Source organism: Saccopteryx leptura, chromosome 7 (assembly GCF_036850995.1).
Source record: "Saccopteryx leptura isolate mSacLep1 chromosome 7, mSacLep1_pri_phased_curated, whole genome shotgun sequence".
Classification (NCBI taxonomy): Eukaryota; Metazoa; Chordata; class Mammalia; order Chiroptera; family Emballonuridae; genus Saccopteryx; species Saccopteryx leptura.
In genome coordinates, this window is record NC_089509.1 from 102,960,878 (window position 1) to 102,974,950 (window position 14,073).

Sequence of the window (14,073 nt, forward strand, 5' to 3'; positions counted from 1 at the left end):
CACGCTTGGAGAGCTGATGAATGCTCTATCGGGACCTTCCCTAAGCTCTCTACCCTTAAAACACCTTAGGATGGAAGATCCAACACGCTCTGCCTCCCGTGAGCACGCTCTCACCTTTCCCTTCTCCTCTTCTTCCCCCACGGGCATGTATCTCCTAGACTCCAAGGGTCCCCATGAGGCTTGCAACCAGGGGAGCCGTGGCAGCGGCAGCTCGTCCCGGGCTCACCCCCTGAACCTGTCTCCAAGGCCCCTCTCCCCTGACTGCCCAGGGAGCCGGAGCAGCCCTGCCTGGGCTCTCCTGTTGCTGCTTCTATCCCAGGCCCTTCCCTATTTCACTGTCCCCAGCTTTCATGGAATTACTCCTGTGCTGTGAAATTTTTTCAGCACAAAGTCAAGAACTCACATATTATTGCTGGCCCTAGGGAGACCCGAAGGGCCAGGTCCCCTGTTCAGTAATACGATTGTCACTGTATCACCATTATTATTATGTGCTAGGACCACAAAGTGTAGCTCTACATACATGACTCTGCCTGTTTGGGCATTTCGGACTCAGGGCCACAATGTCTAAAGTCATTCTAATAATCCAGGTCATTCCCATTCCTCTTAAGAATGTCACATGCTCCCTCTGCTGGACAATATGTCAGGCTTGGGCTGAATCTCAGAACCCGCATGCAGTTCCTACTAGTTACTCTAAGGTCTGGGTATTTAGTGAAGTGGGTTGATGGCCCTTTAAGAGGTGGTAACTAGCACCCAGTTGCCATGGAGACAGCGGAATACAGACCATTTGCAGGCAGCAGGCAGCATGTCTTCTAAAGTTCAATCCAAAGGTGGGAAGTGGGCTGCTGGGGCCGGAGAGGGGAGGGCCCTCCTTCCCTCACAGTCTGCCCTGAGGTGGCCTTGGAGGCTTCTGCTCTCGGGACCACAGCCCACCCCGTCCTTCTCCGGGGGTCTTCCTTCTCCGGGGGTCTACCAGTGCAGCCTTTTTTCCACCCATAGACCCCCAAGCCAAGGACCAGCAGGCCTCAGGCCCAGAGAGTCTGCCACCCCCAGAGGCCAGTGCCGAAGCCATTGACTTCCTCAGCTCCCTCAGTGAGCCTGGGCAGTGTGTGTGTGTGTGGGGGGGGGGGGGGCGGGCATGGCCACATCTGTCCCAAACATGACTCTCCTGGGACTCAGAAAGGGCTAGTATTCTTCAGGGGAAGCCCCCAGGGACATGGGGGTGGTTGGGGTGTGTCATCCCTGCTGGCTGCTGTAGAGGCCAGTGGAGGGGAGGCAGGGGCTGCCTGGGAAACATGGATGAGGAGGGAGGGCGTGGGTGGGGACTGTGGGACGCCGATGGCCAGGGGGTCAGAGAGTTGAGGCCTATGAGCTAGGGCTTTATCTGTCCCCATGGGGTCCCTCACCTCCAGGGCAGGAGGAGCTGCAGATGCTGTTCTTCTCCGAGACCCTGGCCATGGTCTCGAGCACAGGGGAGCCCCAGGGAGAGCTGACCATCGAGGTGCAGAAAGGGAAACACGAAGACGATATGGGTGCCATGTCGTCCTGTCCACTCGTGCACGCCTTCAGCCGTGGCTTCATGGACAAAATGCTCTGCGGAAACTCTCTCCTGGGTAGAGCTCCTGCTGTCTACTACCCGTCACCCCATCCTTCCTCCACCTCCCCTCCTCCATTCCCAGGACCTTACTGAGGACCAACCCTTAGATCTGACCTTAGGGCCAGAATGAGACACAGAGGGTGTGTGGGAGGTTCTGGTGACAGGAAGGTCAATCACAGCCACGGACTCGAGCTTTTTTCCCTGTGACCACTCTATACCCGAGGCTTCCAGCCTGAGCCACCACCCGCCCCCCCTGCAATGGTGCCGCTCCCTGCCTTTCACCACAGGCTACCTTTCGTGGAACTTGGAGATCATGGAACAACATAGTCAGGAGTTCATCAAGGTACCTCCTGGGCCCCCCAACACTGACCCCAATCCAGGGTGAGAAAATAGAGGCCCGGGAGAAAGAGAGGGAGGAAGGGAGGGGTCGCAAGAGAGTATCACCCTAACTCTTTCACAGTTACCCTGCAATACCTACCACAAAAACTTGGAAAACAATCCATCCAGGGTACTGGGGGCAGCGCAGGTTACTTCTGATGACCATGTCCTAATACGGAAACTTTGGGTCCAGGCGACCCCCGACCCCCTCCAGTCTGAGAGTCCAGCGTCTTCTAGGGCCACGAGGGCTGACTCATGTGCCCAGAGTCTGGCCTTTCCCAAGGGCCTGTCACCACCTTGCCTTCGAATTCTCCTGCTCTGTGCCCCTCACAACCAACCCCAGCCACCTAATTAACTTCTGGAACATGACCTGTTTACACACTGGAAATCACTTTTGCCTAAGAACCTTCCTATAGAAACCATTCCCATCTTTTAAAACCTGTATGTGAAGTACATTTGGCTTTTAACTTTATACTGCACTATGACTTCTGTTCATGGACTTTCCTACATATGGAAGGTTTTTTATCCAAATCTCCCCTTGGCCCTGGCCCATTGGCTCAGTGGTAGAGCATCGGCCCTGTGTATGGAAGTCCCAAGTTTGATTCCCAGTCAGGGCACACAGGATAAGTGACCATTACTTCTCCACCCCACCCCCCCACCCCGCTATTCCCACAGCCATGGCTCATTCTAGCAAATTGGCCCTGGTCAATGATGATGGCACCATGGCTTCACCTCAGGTGCTAAAATAGCTCGGTTGCCAAGGAATGGAGCAATGGCCCCAGATGGGCAGAGCATTGCCCCATAGGGGGCTTGCCAGGTGGATCCTGGTCGGGGCTCATGCAGGAGTCTGTGTCTCTGCCTCCTCCCTCTCACTTAATAAAAAATAAAAAATCTCCCCTGCCTGACCAGACAGTGGTACAGTGGATAGAGCGTCAGACTAGGATGCAGAGGACCCAGGTTCGAAACCCCAAGGTCGCCGGCTTGAGTACGGGCTCACCAGCTTGAGTGCAGGGTCACTGGTTTGAGCGTGGGATCATAGACATGCCCTATGGTCGCTGGCTTGAGCCCAAATGTCTTTGGCTTGAAGCCCAAGGTTGCTAGCTTGAGCGCAAGGTCACTGGCTTGAGCAAGGGGTCACTGACACCCTGGTCAAGGCACATATGAGAAAGCAGTCAATGAACAACTAAGGTGCCGCAACAAAGAATTGATGTTTCTCATTTCTCTCTCTTCCTGTCTGTCCCTATCTGCCCGCTTCTCTCTCTCTCTCTCTCTCTCTCTCTCTCTCTCTCTCTTTCTCTGTCACACACACACACACACACACACACACACACACACACACACACACATCTCCCCTTAATTTTCTCATTTATAAAGAAGGACAAGGTCACCTCTGGGAGGTCCCATTCTTAATACAGTCCGGTGAGTCCCTGAGTCTCCCCTCTGTGCTCCGGCCCTTAGTTCCACATCCTCCCCATGGAACGGAAGACGAGTTTGCTGAAGCAGGAGGATCAGCTGGCCATGACCAGAAGTGTCAAGGAGGGTGAGGTGAGGGGAGCCATGTGGGAGCCGCGCTCCACATCCTCTTGAAACCAGGAGCAGGGGCCAGATTGTGTCAGGCCAGGAGCCTGGAGTGGGGACTCAGCGAGGACCACATGCCCAACCCCTGGCCTCCCCACTTTCCCTGTCCCTTTCTGGCTCCGTTCCCAACCCAGATTTGTCTTGAACAGGAAGTGAGTACCGAAGTGACATTTTTCCCCTGGCACTCAACTGCGGGCTTCATCTCCGAGGCTGCCAACCTGCTGTTGCTGAGGGTGATGGCCTGGAGGAAGATGGTGCCCAGCAACGCCCGCTTCCTGGCCTTAGACATGGATGGCAAACTCTGCTATTCCACTTACGTGAGGGACCTCCATGGGCGAGGGGCTTGGCCTGGGGGCAAACTAGAAGGGGCAGGAGAAGGCTGAGGTGGGAGAAGAGATAACTGTGGCACGGAAGAGGGGTGGGATGGAAATAAAACCAGGGCGACGGGTTAGGGCTTCCAAAGGCAGGAGAAAGTAAGAGCACATCTGTCAGAGAGAGTCAAGTGTGGGGCAGGTGGAGTGAGCGAGAGGGACCAAAAGGTGAGCACTGGAGAGAAGCAATACTTTCTTGCACAAAAGTCAGTCCTGGAAAAATAAACATTGTAGAAGGCTGGTTTTGGGAGGTGGGGGTTGTTTTGTTTTCTTTTTTTGAGAGAACGATAGAGAAACACAGACAGAGACAGACAGACAGGAAAGAAGAAAGAGAAGAAGCATCAACTCATAGTTGTGGCACCTTTGTTGTTCTTTGATTGCTTTCTCATAAGTGCCCTGACCGGGGGCTCCAGCCGAGCCAGTGACCCCTTGCTCAAGCCAGCAACCTCGGGTTTCAGCGAGCAACCTTGCTTTCAAGCCAGCTACCCTGGATCATAGACATGACCCCACCATCAAGCCAGCAACCCCACGCTCAAGCTGGTAACCTTGGGGTTTCAAACCTGGGTCTTCAGTATCCCAGGCTGACACTCTATCCACTGCACCACCACCTAGTTAGAATAGGCAGTTAGAAGGCTGTTTTTTGGGGGTTTTGTCTGTTTTTTTTTACAGAGACAGAGAGTCAGAGAGAGGGATAGATAGAGACAAACAGACAGGAATGCAGAGAGATGAGAAGCATCAATCATTAGTCTTTCATTGTGACACCTTAGTTGTTCATTGATTGCTTTCTCATATGTGCCTTGGCCTTGGGCCTTCAGCAGACCGAGTAACCCCTTGCTGGAGCCAGCGACCTTGGGTCCAAGCTGGTGAGCCCATGCTTACTCTGGCGACCTCGGGGTCTTAAACCTGGGTCCTCTGCATCCCAGTCTGATGCTCCATCCACTGCACCACCGCCTGGTCAGGCAGTAGAGGGCTGTTTTTAAAGACATTTTTTAACATCAGGAAATACAATATTTCCAAGTATACTTAAATATTTTCCCCTTTTATTTTGGCTTCAATTTCATAATTTACCTATCTAGGACTCCCTGCAATGTGTGATCTTAAAGCCGTGCCCTGAACACATACTTTGGAGCTGATTTCATCAACTTCATAAATTACATTCTAGTGTTTTTTATCACCACCAACAAATAGCAATGTGTTTGACACAATCAGGCACATGCTATTGTGTCATTTTCTTGGAAACACGTGTTTTACATTAGCACTTTTCTCCCCATGGCCACAGCCATAATAAGGGATTTTTTATTTTTTATTTTTATTAATTGATTTTAGAGATAGAAAAGAAGGGAGAAGACAGAGAAAGAGAGAGAGATAGAAACATCGATTCAATTTGGTGTTCCACTTATTCATGAATTCATTGGTTGATTCTTTTTTTTTTACCTTTTTTTTTTTTACAGGGACAGAGAGAGAATCAGAGAGAGGAATAGATAGGGACAGACAGATAGGAACAGAGAGAGATAAGCATCAATCATCAGTTTTTTGTTGCGACACCTTAGTTGTTCATTGATTGAGTTCTCATATGTGCCTTGACTGCGGGCCTTCAGCAGACCGAGTAACCCCTTGCTCGAGCCAGCGACCTGGGGTCCAAGCTGGTGAGCTTTGCTCAAGCCAGATGAGCCTGTGCTCAAGCTGGCGACCTCGGGGTCTCGAACCTGGGTCCTCCGCATCCCAGTCCGATGCTCGATCCACTGAGCCACCGCCTGGTCAGGCCATTGGTTGATTCTTTAATTTGTTTTTTATTTTATTTTATTTATTCATTTTTAGAGAGGAGAGAGAGAGGGAGAGAGACAGAGAGAGAGAGGAGAGAGAGACAGAGAGAGAGAAGGGGGGAGGAGCTGGAAGCATCAACTCTCATATGTGCCTTGACCAGGCAAGCCCAGGGTTTCAAACCGGGGATCTCAGCATTTCCAGGTCGATGCTTTATCCACTGCGCCACCACAGGTCAGGCCATTGGTTGATTCTTTTTTTTTTTTTTTTTACTTTTATTTATTTATTTATTTTAGGGAGGGAGAGAGAGAGAGAGAGAGAGAGAGAGAGAAGGGGGAGGAGCAGGAAGCATCAACTCCCATATGTGCCTTGACCAGGCAAGCCAGGGTTTTGAACCGGCAACCTCAGTGTTTCCAGGTTGACGCTTTATCAACCACAGGTCAGGCCCATTGGTTGATTCTTGATCGACCTGCAACAACCTTGCATATTGGGACGATGCTCTTACCAGCTGAGCTACCTGGCCAGGCCCATAACAGGGGTTTTAGTTCTAGTTCTAACAGGGCATCCTGCTTGCAGCTGCAAGTGTCTAAGGGGGCCACAAATCTCCATCTAGTCCCCCCCCAGAACCTCACTACCCTCTGCCCCCACACAGCACCCCTTCACCCCCCACCCCACCCCCCACACACACGCACACGTACGCACGCACTCACACCTAATCGGTTGATCCTCATCCTTGTGGCATAATCTGCCAACAAGGAGCAACTTGTTCACTGAGAGGGGAGGGGAGGGGTTGGGGCAGGAGCAGGCTGGAACTGGCTCTGATGGAACCTCCAATTTAACTTTGGGGGCACAACTCAAATCTTGTGGTGCCTGAGTGTCTGGACAGTCAAGAGTTGTTTGTCACTGATGAACAAGGAATGAAGCTGGAAGGTAGAGAAAAGGGCCTGGGAGAAATTTGGGAGGAGACCCTAGTGGCATCCACCTCACCTCCCTCCTTCCATGCTGGCTGCTGCCAGCAAGCCCTGGGCTTCCAGGTCATGCAGGTGGACCACCAGGAGTCAGAAGTGTTCATCGTGGAGCAGACTATACACTCAGATGAGTGCGTCCCCATGGCCTGCCAGTTCTACCTGCTGCCCGACGGGTGAGCTGCTGATGGCGGGGTCAGGGGGCAGTGTTGGGCACAGCCTGGGTGCTCAGCCGTGGAGGGCCATTCGGAGAAGGAAGACTACTTACTGTTTCTGGAGACAACACCACGAAGAGTTGCTGTTGAGCTCTCAGTGCCCCTGCTTTAACCACATCATTCACTTTTTCTGCATTTATTCACTTATTCTCCTGATCCTGGGGGGTGTCTGGCAAACCTCACCAAAGAACCCTCACTGGCTGAGGACGTTCACACCGATGCCACAGGACCTAAGGCATAACTAACTCGGCTGTCATTGGGGTGTAACATGAAAAGCACTAAGGTTTGAATAACTCAACACCTGATAAAATACTGGGAGGAGCATTCTGGCACAATGCCAAGCTGTCATCAGCAAAGTACAAATACCAAACCATGAGAAAATTGGGGAAGGGGAGAATTTGTTTCTTGAAATTTCCGAAGAGGTATTGACTTTATCACTTACTCAAAAAACAGTAATTAGAACATCCTTGGCTTTCCTTAAGTCATTAACTTAGTGTGTTGTTTCTATTTTGCATGTCACATATCAGGAGTCTCATGATTTTTTGTTTTCTTACAACTCTAAAAGTCTCAGTCTAGCCTGGCACAGTCATGGAACCCCATGGAGCGTGCACCTCCAGGGGCAGGAACAGTGCCCAGTTTGCAAAGCAGGGGTCGTTATCTGGGGAATGAGAAATGCACCTGGCCTGGGGACTCAAAGATAAGTGGGAGGGCAGCAGTCAAGGGAAGCGCCCAGATCGTCTGCCGCTCAAGGAAGTGGGCTGGTCTAGGAAGATGCACACCTCTCCTCTGTTGCACTGCAGGCACCTGGCCAAGAGAGTCCAGGTGGGCTCCCCTGGCTGCTGCGTCATCACCAAGATGCCCATCTTGAGGGAAGAGGGTGAGCGAAGCCTCAGCTGATGGGAGAGTGAAGGGTGGTGGGAAAACCCGGGCTGTCCACAGCGCAGGGGCTGGACTGAGTGTGCTATGGGTTCTAACGGAGCGCTGCCTTCCATCCCCTGACCCCAAGGCAATTAGGGGAGGATCATTTTGCAGGGAACCACTTCCAGCAACTCTGTCCCTGTGGGCAGAACCCTGGAGTTTAACCTGAGCCTGCAATTTGGGTGTTCTTGGGCACCCCTGTGTATACCGAGGAAGGTTCTAGGATGCCCAGCCTTCTTCCCTCTGCACCCAGATGAGATTGAGCCTCCTCCAGTACTTCAGAAGGAGCCCCTGGCGTGGGAGGACGACATGGAGCTCTACTCAAGGTTCCTGGAACGAAAGGTGAGGAGAGGCTGCAGCCAGCCGGGGGTCCCCATATCCCCACCCTCCGCATAAATTCCATTACACATCTCTCTCCGTGCCTGGTTGCAATACACCCCCCAGGGCGCTGGGAAGCCCCAGCGTCCCTAAGTCTTCCTTGAAGCAAAGTAGGGAGAGGCTTCCCGGGATGCGGGGGAGTCCCTGGTCCGGCTCAGGCTCGGTCCCCGCCAGGAGCAGCTGCGTCTCAGCCACGCCAGTTATCTGCAGCAGCACCCGGACGCTGAAGCGCTCGTCTCCGACTTCATGCTCTTCCTGCTGCTGCGCCAGCCGGCCGACGTGGTCACCTTCGCCGCCGAGTTCTTCGGGTCCTTCGCGGCGCGCCGCCGGCCCAGCCCCTCCCTGCGCTCCTCGGACCCGCCCAGCCCCTTCCGCTGGCAGGACACCGAGTGCAGCTAGGCCGGGAGCGAGGCTGGCCGGCCGGCGCCCCGCAGGCGGGTCCTGGGCAGGAAGCCGGGGCTCCCGGCTGGGCGCGGGCGGAAGAGGCCCGGGAGGCGTGGTTCCCGGCTGCGGTTTGGATGGGAATACACGGGGCCCTCCCGCACGTGCGAACCGAAACCTTCCCTGGCCAGTGTGGCGTGTTGGCTAATAAAAGGAACCATTAACGTCGTCTATCGAGCGAGTTTCATCCTTTCTCTCTAAATGTTATTTTCATCATTATCCCCATTTTACAGATTAGAAAATAGAGGCACAGCTTGACCTGTGGTGGCTCAGTGGATGGAGCGTCGACCTGGAAACACTGGGGTCACCGGTTCGAATCCCTGGGCTTGCCTGGTCGGGGCACATATGGGAGTTGATGCTTCCCGCTCCTCTACCCTCCTCTCTCTCTCTCTCTCTCTCTCTCTCTCTCTCTCTCTCTCTCTCTCCTCTCTAAAATGAATAAATAAAAAAATATTTTTTTAAAAAAGAAAGAAAATAGAGGCACAGAAGGGTTAAGTAACTCGTAGAGTTAGCGGGTGGGAAGCAGGATTCAAACTTGGAGGTTAAATTCCAAAACCCATATTTAGTCACTAGGTTAGCAGGGGTGCAGGGGCCGGGCTTTTTGGCCCTCAGAATCATTCTGGACACCACTTAGCCAAACTGTCCCCGCCCCAGGGGAAAAAAGCAGATGACGTCGGGGGCGGGGTGGAGAAGGGACCTGGACCACCAGTGGCCTTGCTCATCTCCTGCAGAGCCTCCCAAACACCCGCCGCCCGCTCTCACGCGGCACCTCCCTCCCCAGTCTCACTAACAGACCACAGCCCCCAAACTGCGTGTGCGGGCTCCCCATTTACCAGCTCCAGAAATGAAAGGATGGACAGGTGATCATCACCTCCCTTAGGTTCCTCGCTTACTGTCGAGCTACCCGGGGTTTTGTTTCTGCTCAGTGCTGGCTGCCTCTCAGTAACAAACAGGAGGCCAGCTCCCCTCAGGCAGCTGGCAGGAGGAGCACCCTCCATCAGTTCACTCGTGGAACCTGCTGTTGTGAGAGGAGGGACTCGAAGAAGCTTGCATTCTAGCGGATAATATAAGCCAGGATCTACAAGGCTGGTGGTGGTGGGTGGGGAAGGGCTAGTCCATGACCCAGCTTCATGGAGAACTGTCACTTGAGCCTTGAAGAATTTTTATGTATATATTTTTTGAGTTTTAAAGAATTTTTAATAATATATTTTATTGTTTCCTTCCCCTATTTTGAAAGAAATACATGTTCATTCGAGAAAACCTAGAAAAAAGGGTGATAAGCTAAGAGGGGAAAGCGAATTCACCTCAATTCCTCCACCTAGAGGTGGCTGCGCTTAAGGTTTTGCCAAATAGTCTCCACTTTTTTTTTTCTAGCATAAAGGTGGCTGGTGTTTGTTTAGCATTTACTGTCAAACACTTTTTTTTTTTTTTTTTTTTTTACAGAGACAGAGAGAGAGTCAGAGAGAGGGATAGACAGACAGGAACGGAGAGAGATGAGAAGCATCAATCATCAGTTTTTCGTTGTGACACCTTAGTTGTTCATTGATTGTTTTCTCATATGTGCCTTGACCGCTGGCCTTCAGCAGAACGAGTAACCCCTTGCTCGAGCCAGCGACCTTGGGTCCAAGCTGGTGAGTTTGCTCAAACCAGATGAGCCTGCACTCAAGCTGGCAACCTCGGGGTCTCAAACCTGGGTTCTCCGCATCCCAGTCCGACGCTCTATCCACTGCGCCATCGCCTGGTCAGGCTCAAACACTTTTTAAAATAAAGACTTTATATATCTATTTTACAGAGAGAGGAGAGAGAATGGGGGAAGAATAAGAAGTATCAACTCATAGTTGCTTCACTTTAGTAGTTCATTGATTGTTTGTCATATGTGTCTTGACCCACAAGACCAGGGTTAAACTAGACCTCAGTGTTCCAGGTTGGTGTTCTGTCCACTGCACCACCACAGGTCAGGTTCTGTCGAACACTTCTATATAGAATGTTTACTCTCTTCTTTACAGCTCCAAGGGATTTCATTTTACCAAAAAAAAAAAAAAAAAAAAAAAGAAATTGTACAGTAGTTGATACTCAGTAACTGGTAATTGCGTACTTAATTGCATCCTTGAAAAGTTTCAAGCATTAGGTAACATACAGATAAAGCTAGAATTTCCCTAGTTCCCACCCCAATCTCCCATGTTTTGTAACTTTTTCATGTGCTGTAATGGTCTCTTTCATTTAACAATATATTTTGAAAATATTTCCCTGTCACTACCCAGCATTTTGGGGAGCCTTTTAATTTTTATTGTTTTTGCTATTATACACAGTGCTGCATTGAACGTCCTTGTAGTTAAATCTTTGCATATGTCAATAATTATTTTCTCAAGGATACATTCTGAGAAGTGTAATTGTTGCATAGATATCAAGGCTTTTATTTGTTTGTTTTAATATATTGCCAAATTCTACATGTGTAACTTTTGTTTTTTTAAATTTTTTTATTTTTTTATTCAGTGAAAGGAGGAGAGGCAGAGAGATAAACTCCCATATGCGCCCTGACCAGGACCCACCCAGCAACCCCCTAAGGGGCAATGCTCTGCCCATCTGGGGTGTGCTCCATTGCTCAGCAAACCAGTTCTTCTTAGCACCTCAGGCAGAGGCCATGGAGCCATTCTCAGTTCCTGAGGCCTCACTCTCATCGAGCCATGGCTGCAGGGGGGAAGAGAGAGAGAAAGAGAGACACAAAAAGAGAGACCACCACCGTCAAGATACTGAACAGTTCCAACACTATAGTTACACTTTTATAATCACACTCACCTCCCCTCTAACCCTCATCTCACCCGTCTCCACCTGCTGGCAACCACTAATCTGACCTTCATTTCCAAAATGTTGTCATTGCAAAAATGTTATAAAAATGGAAGAATGGGATATATAACCTTCTGAAATTGACTTATTTCACTCAGCATGATTTCCTAGCAATTCAAGTTCACTGTATGAGTCAATAGTTTCTGTTCCTTTCTTTTCTTTTTTTTTTTTTTTTTACAGAGACAGAGAGAGAGGGGTAGACAGGGACAGACAGACTGAAACGGAGAGATGAGAAGCATCAATCATTAGTTTTTCGTTGTGCGTTGCAACACCTTAGTTGTTCATTGATTGCTTTCTCATATGTGCCTTGACCGCGGGCCTTCAGCAGACCGAGTAACCCCTTGTTCAAGCCAGTGACCTTGGGCTCAAGCTGGTGAGCTTTTGCTCAAACCAGATGAGCCGGCGCTCAAGCTGGTGACCTCGAGGTCTCGAACCTGGGTCTTCCGCATCCCAGTCCAATGCTCTATCCACTGTGCCACCGCCCAGTCAGGCTGTTCCTTTTACTTAAATTTTTTTTTTTAATTTCTTTTCTTTTTTTTTTTATTCATTTTAGAGAGGAGAGGGAGAGACAGAGAGAGAGAAGGGGGGAGGAGCTGGAAGCATCAACTCCCATATGTGCCTTGACCAGGCAAGCCCAGGGTTTTGAACCGGCGACCTCAGCATTTCCAGGTCAACTCTTTATCCACTGCGCCACCACAGGTCAGGCTATTTAAATTTTTTTTTTTTTAATTTTTATTTACTGATTGATTTTAGAGAGAAAAAGGGAAGGGAGAAAGAGAGAGAAACATCAATTTGTTGTCCCACTTGTTTATGCTGAAAACCGGGAGGCAGTCAGACAGACTCCCGCATGCCCCGACCAGGATCCACCCGGCATGCCCACCAGGGGGCAATGCTCTGCCCCTCTGAGGCATCACTCTGTTGCATCCAGAGCCATCCTAGCGCCTGAGGCAGAGGCCACAGAGCCATCCTCAGCACCCGGGGCCAACTTTGCTCCAATGGAGCCTTGGCTGCGGGAGGGGAAGAGAGAGACAGAGAGGAAGGAGAGGGGGAGGGGTGGAGAAGCAGGTGGGCGCTTCTCCTGTGTGCCCTGGCCGGGAATCGAACCCAAGACTCCTGCACGCCAGGCCAACGCTCTACCACTGAACCAACCAGCCAGGGCTGGTTGAGTTTTTGCATAAGCTCTGACCAGGCATCAAGACCGCACCCTTGGTATAGCAGGACAATGCTATAATCTACTGAGCTAGTCGGTCAGGGCTAGTTTTTGTTAATTTTATTGCTGAATAGTTATCTGTGGTTTGTACTGTAGTTAGCCTAACAATTCTTCTGTTCAAGAACAATAGGGATTGTTTCTAGTATTGGCTGTTATGAATACAACTGCTATAAACATTCATATACAGGTTTGTTTGGTTCTTTTTGTTTGTTTCTTTTTAAAGAGTTATCTTCATTTTATTTTTTTTTTTTAGATTTTATTTATTCATTTTTTATAGAGAGAGGAGACAAAGACAGAGAGAGAGAAAGGGGGAGGAGCGGAAAGCATCAACTCCCATATGCGCCTTGATCAGGCAAGCCTGGGGTTTTGAACTGGCGACCTCAGCATTCCAGGTCGACGCTTTACCCATTGCGCCACCACAAGTCAGGCCATATACAGGTTTTTATGTGAACAGAAGTTTTCATTTCTCTGGGGTATATTTATGGTATGGATATACCATCGTTTGGCTAACAGGGTTTTTTGTTTTGTTTTGTTTTGTTTTGTTTTTTTAACAGAGACAGAGAGAGAGTCAGAGAGAGGGATAGACAGGGACAGACAGACAGGAACAGAGAGATGAGAAGCATCAATCATTAGTTTTTCATTGCGCATTGAGACATCTTAGTTGTTCATTGATTGCTTTCTCATATGTGCCTTGACCATGGGCCTTCAGCAGACCAAATAACCCCTTGTTCGAGACAGCAACCTTGGGTCTAAGTTGGTGAGCTTTTGCTCAAACCAGATGAGCCCACGTTCAAGCTGGCAACCTCAGGGTCTCGAATCTGGGTCCTCGGCATCCCAGTCCGACGCTCTATCCACTGCGCCACCGCCCGGTCAGGCTAACAGGGTTTTTTTTCACAGAGCAAAAGTTTTTCATTTTGATGAAGTCCAATTTCTCGGGTTTTCCCTGTTATGGGCCATGGTTTTGATGTCAAGTCTATAACAAGTCATCATTTAGTCGTAGATCCTAAAGATTTTCTCCTCCTTTTTTTTTCTAAAATTTTTATAGTTTTATATTTACATTTAGGTTTCTGATCCATTTTATGTGAATTGGGCTGCATGAACTTTCACCCCACGCATGGCAGGTTCACTACCCAGCAACAGCCCAGGTCCCAGGGGACCGCTGTGCAGATTTCTGGAGCTCTAGCTCTTGTTGCTGCCCGCTTTCTGATCCTCTGCTCTTAACCACTTCTCCATCATGGTTAAGTTAGAGGTTGTGTCGGGTATTGATCAGTCATTAATCAATTACATTTCCTGAGTTCCCAGCTATGGGTAAGGCCCCTTTGAAGACACCAAATCACCTCTCAATGAAAGAGACGCTTGAGCATCAGCGGATAATAGAGAACTTGTACAGCATATTCAGACTCGGGTTCCTGAAAATTTT

The 14,073-nt window shown here is 50.1% G+C and overlaps 1 protein-coding gene across 2 annotated transcripts; it reads left to right on the forward strand.

The window, feature by feature from the left end:
• The first annotated feature begins 792 nt into the window (after positions 1-792).
• CATIP (ciliogenesis associated TTC17 interacting protein) lies at positions 793-8,761 on the forward strand. Of its 2 annotated transcripts, none has more exons than XM_066345423.1 (10): positions 793-827; positions 997-1,089; positions 1,410-1,610; positions 1,882-1,937; positions 3,431-3,517; positions 3,685-3,867; positions 6,699-6,823; positions 7,663-7,739; positions 8,034-8,122; positions 8,333-8,761. In XM_066345423.1, exons 1-10 carry the CDS (start codon positions 803-805, stop codon positions 8,555-8,557), a joined length of 1,161 nt encoding a protein of 386 aa, XP_066201520.1. In that variant the 5' UTR covers positions 793-802; the 3' UTR covers positions 8,558-8,761. The 2 variants fall into 2 exon arrangements, with proteins under 2 accessions (XP_066201520.1, XP_066201521.1); XM_066345424.1 differs by having other exon boundaries at positions 3,700-3,867.
• Positions 8,762-14,073: the final 5,312 nt, after the last annotated feature.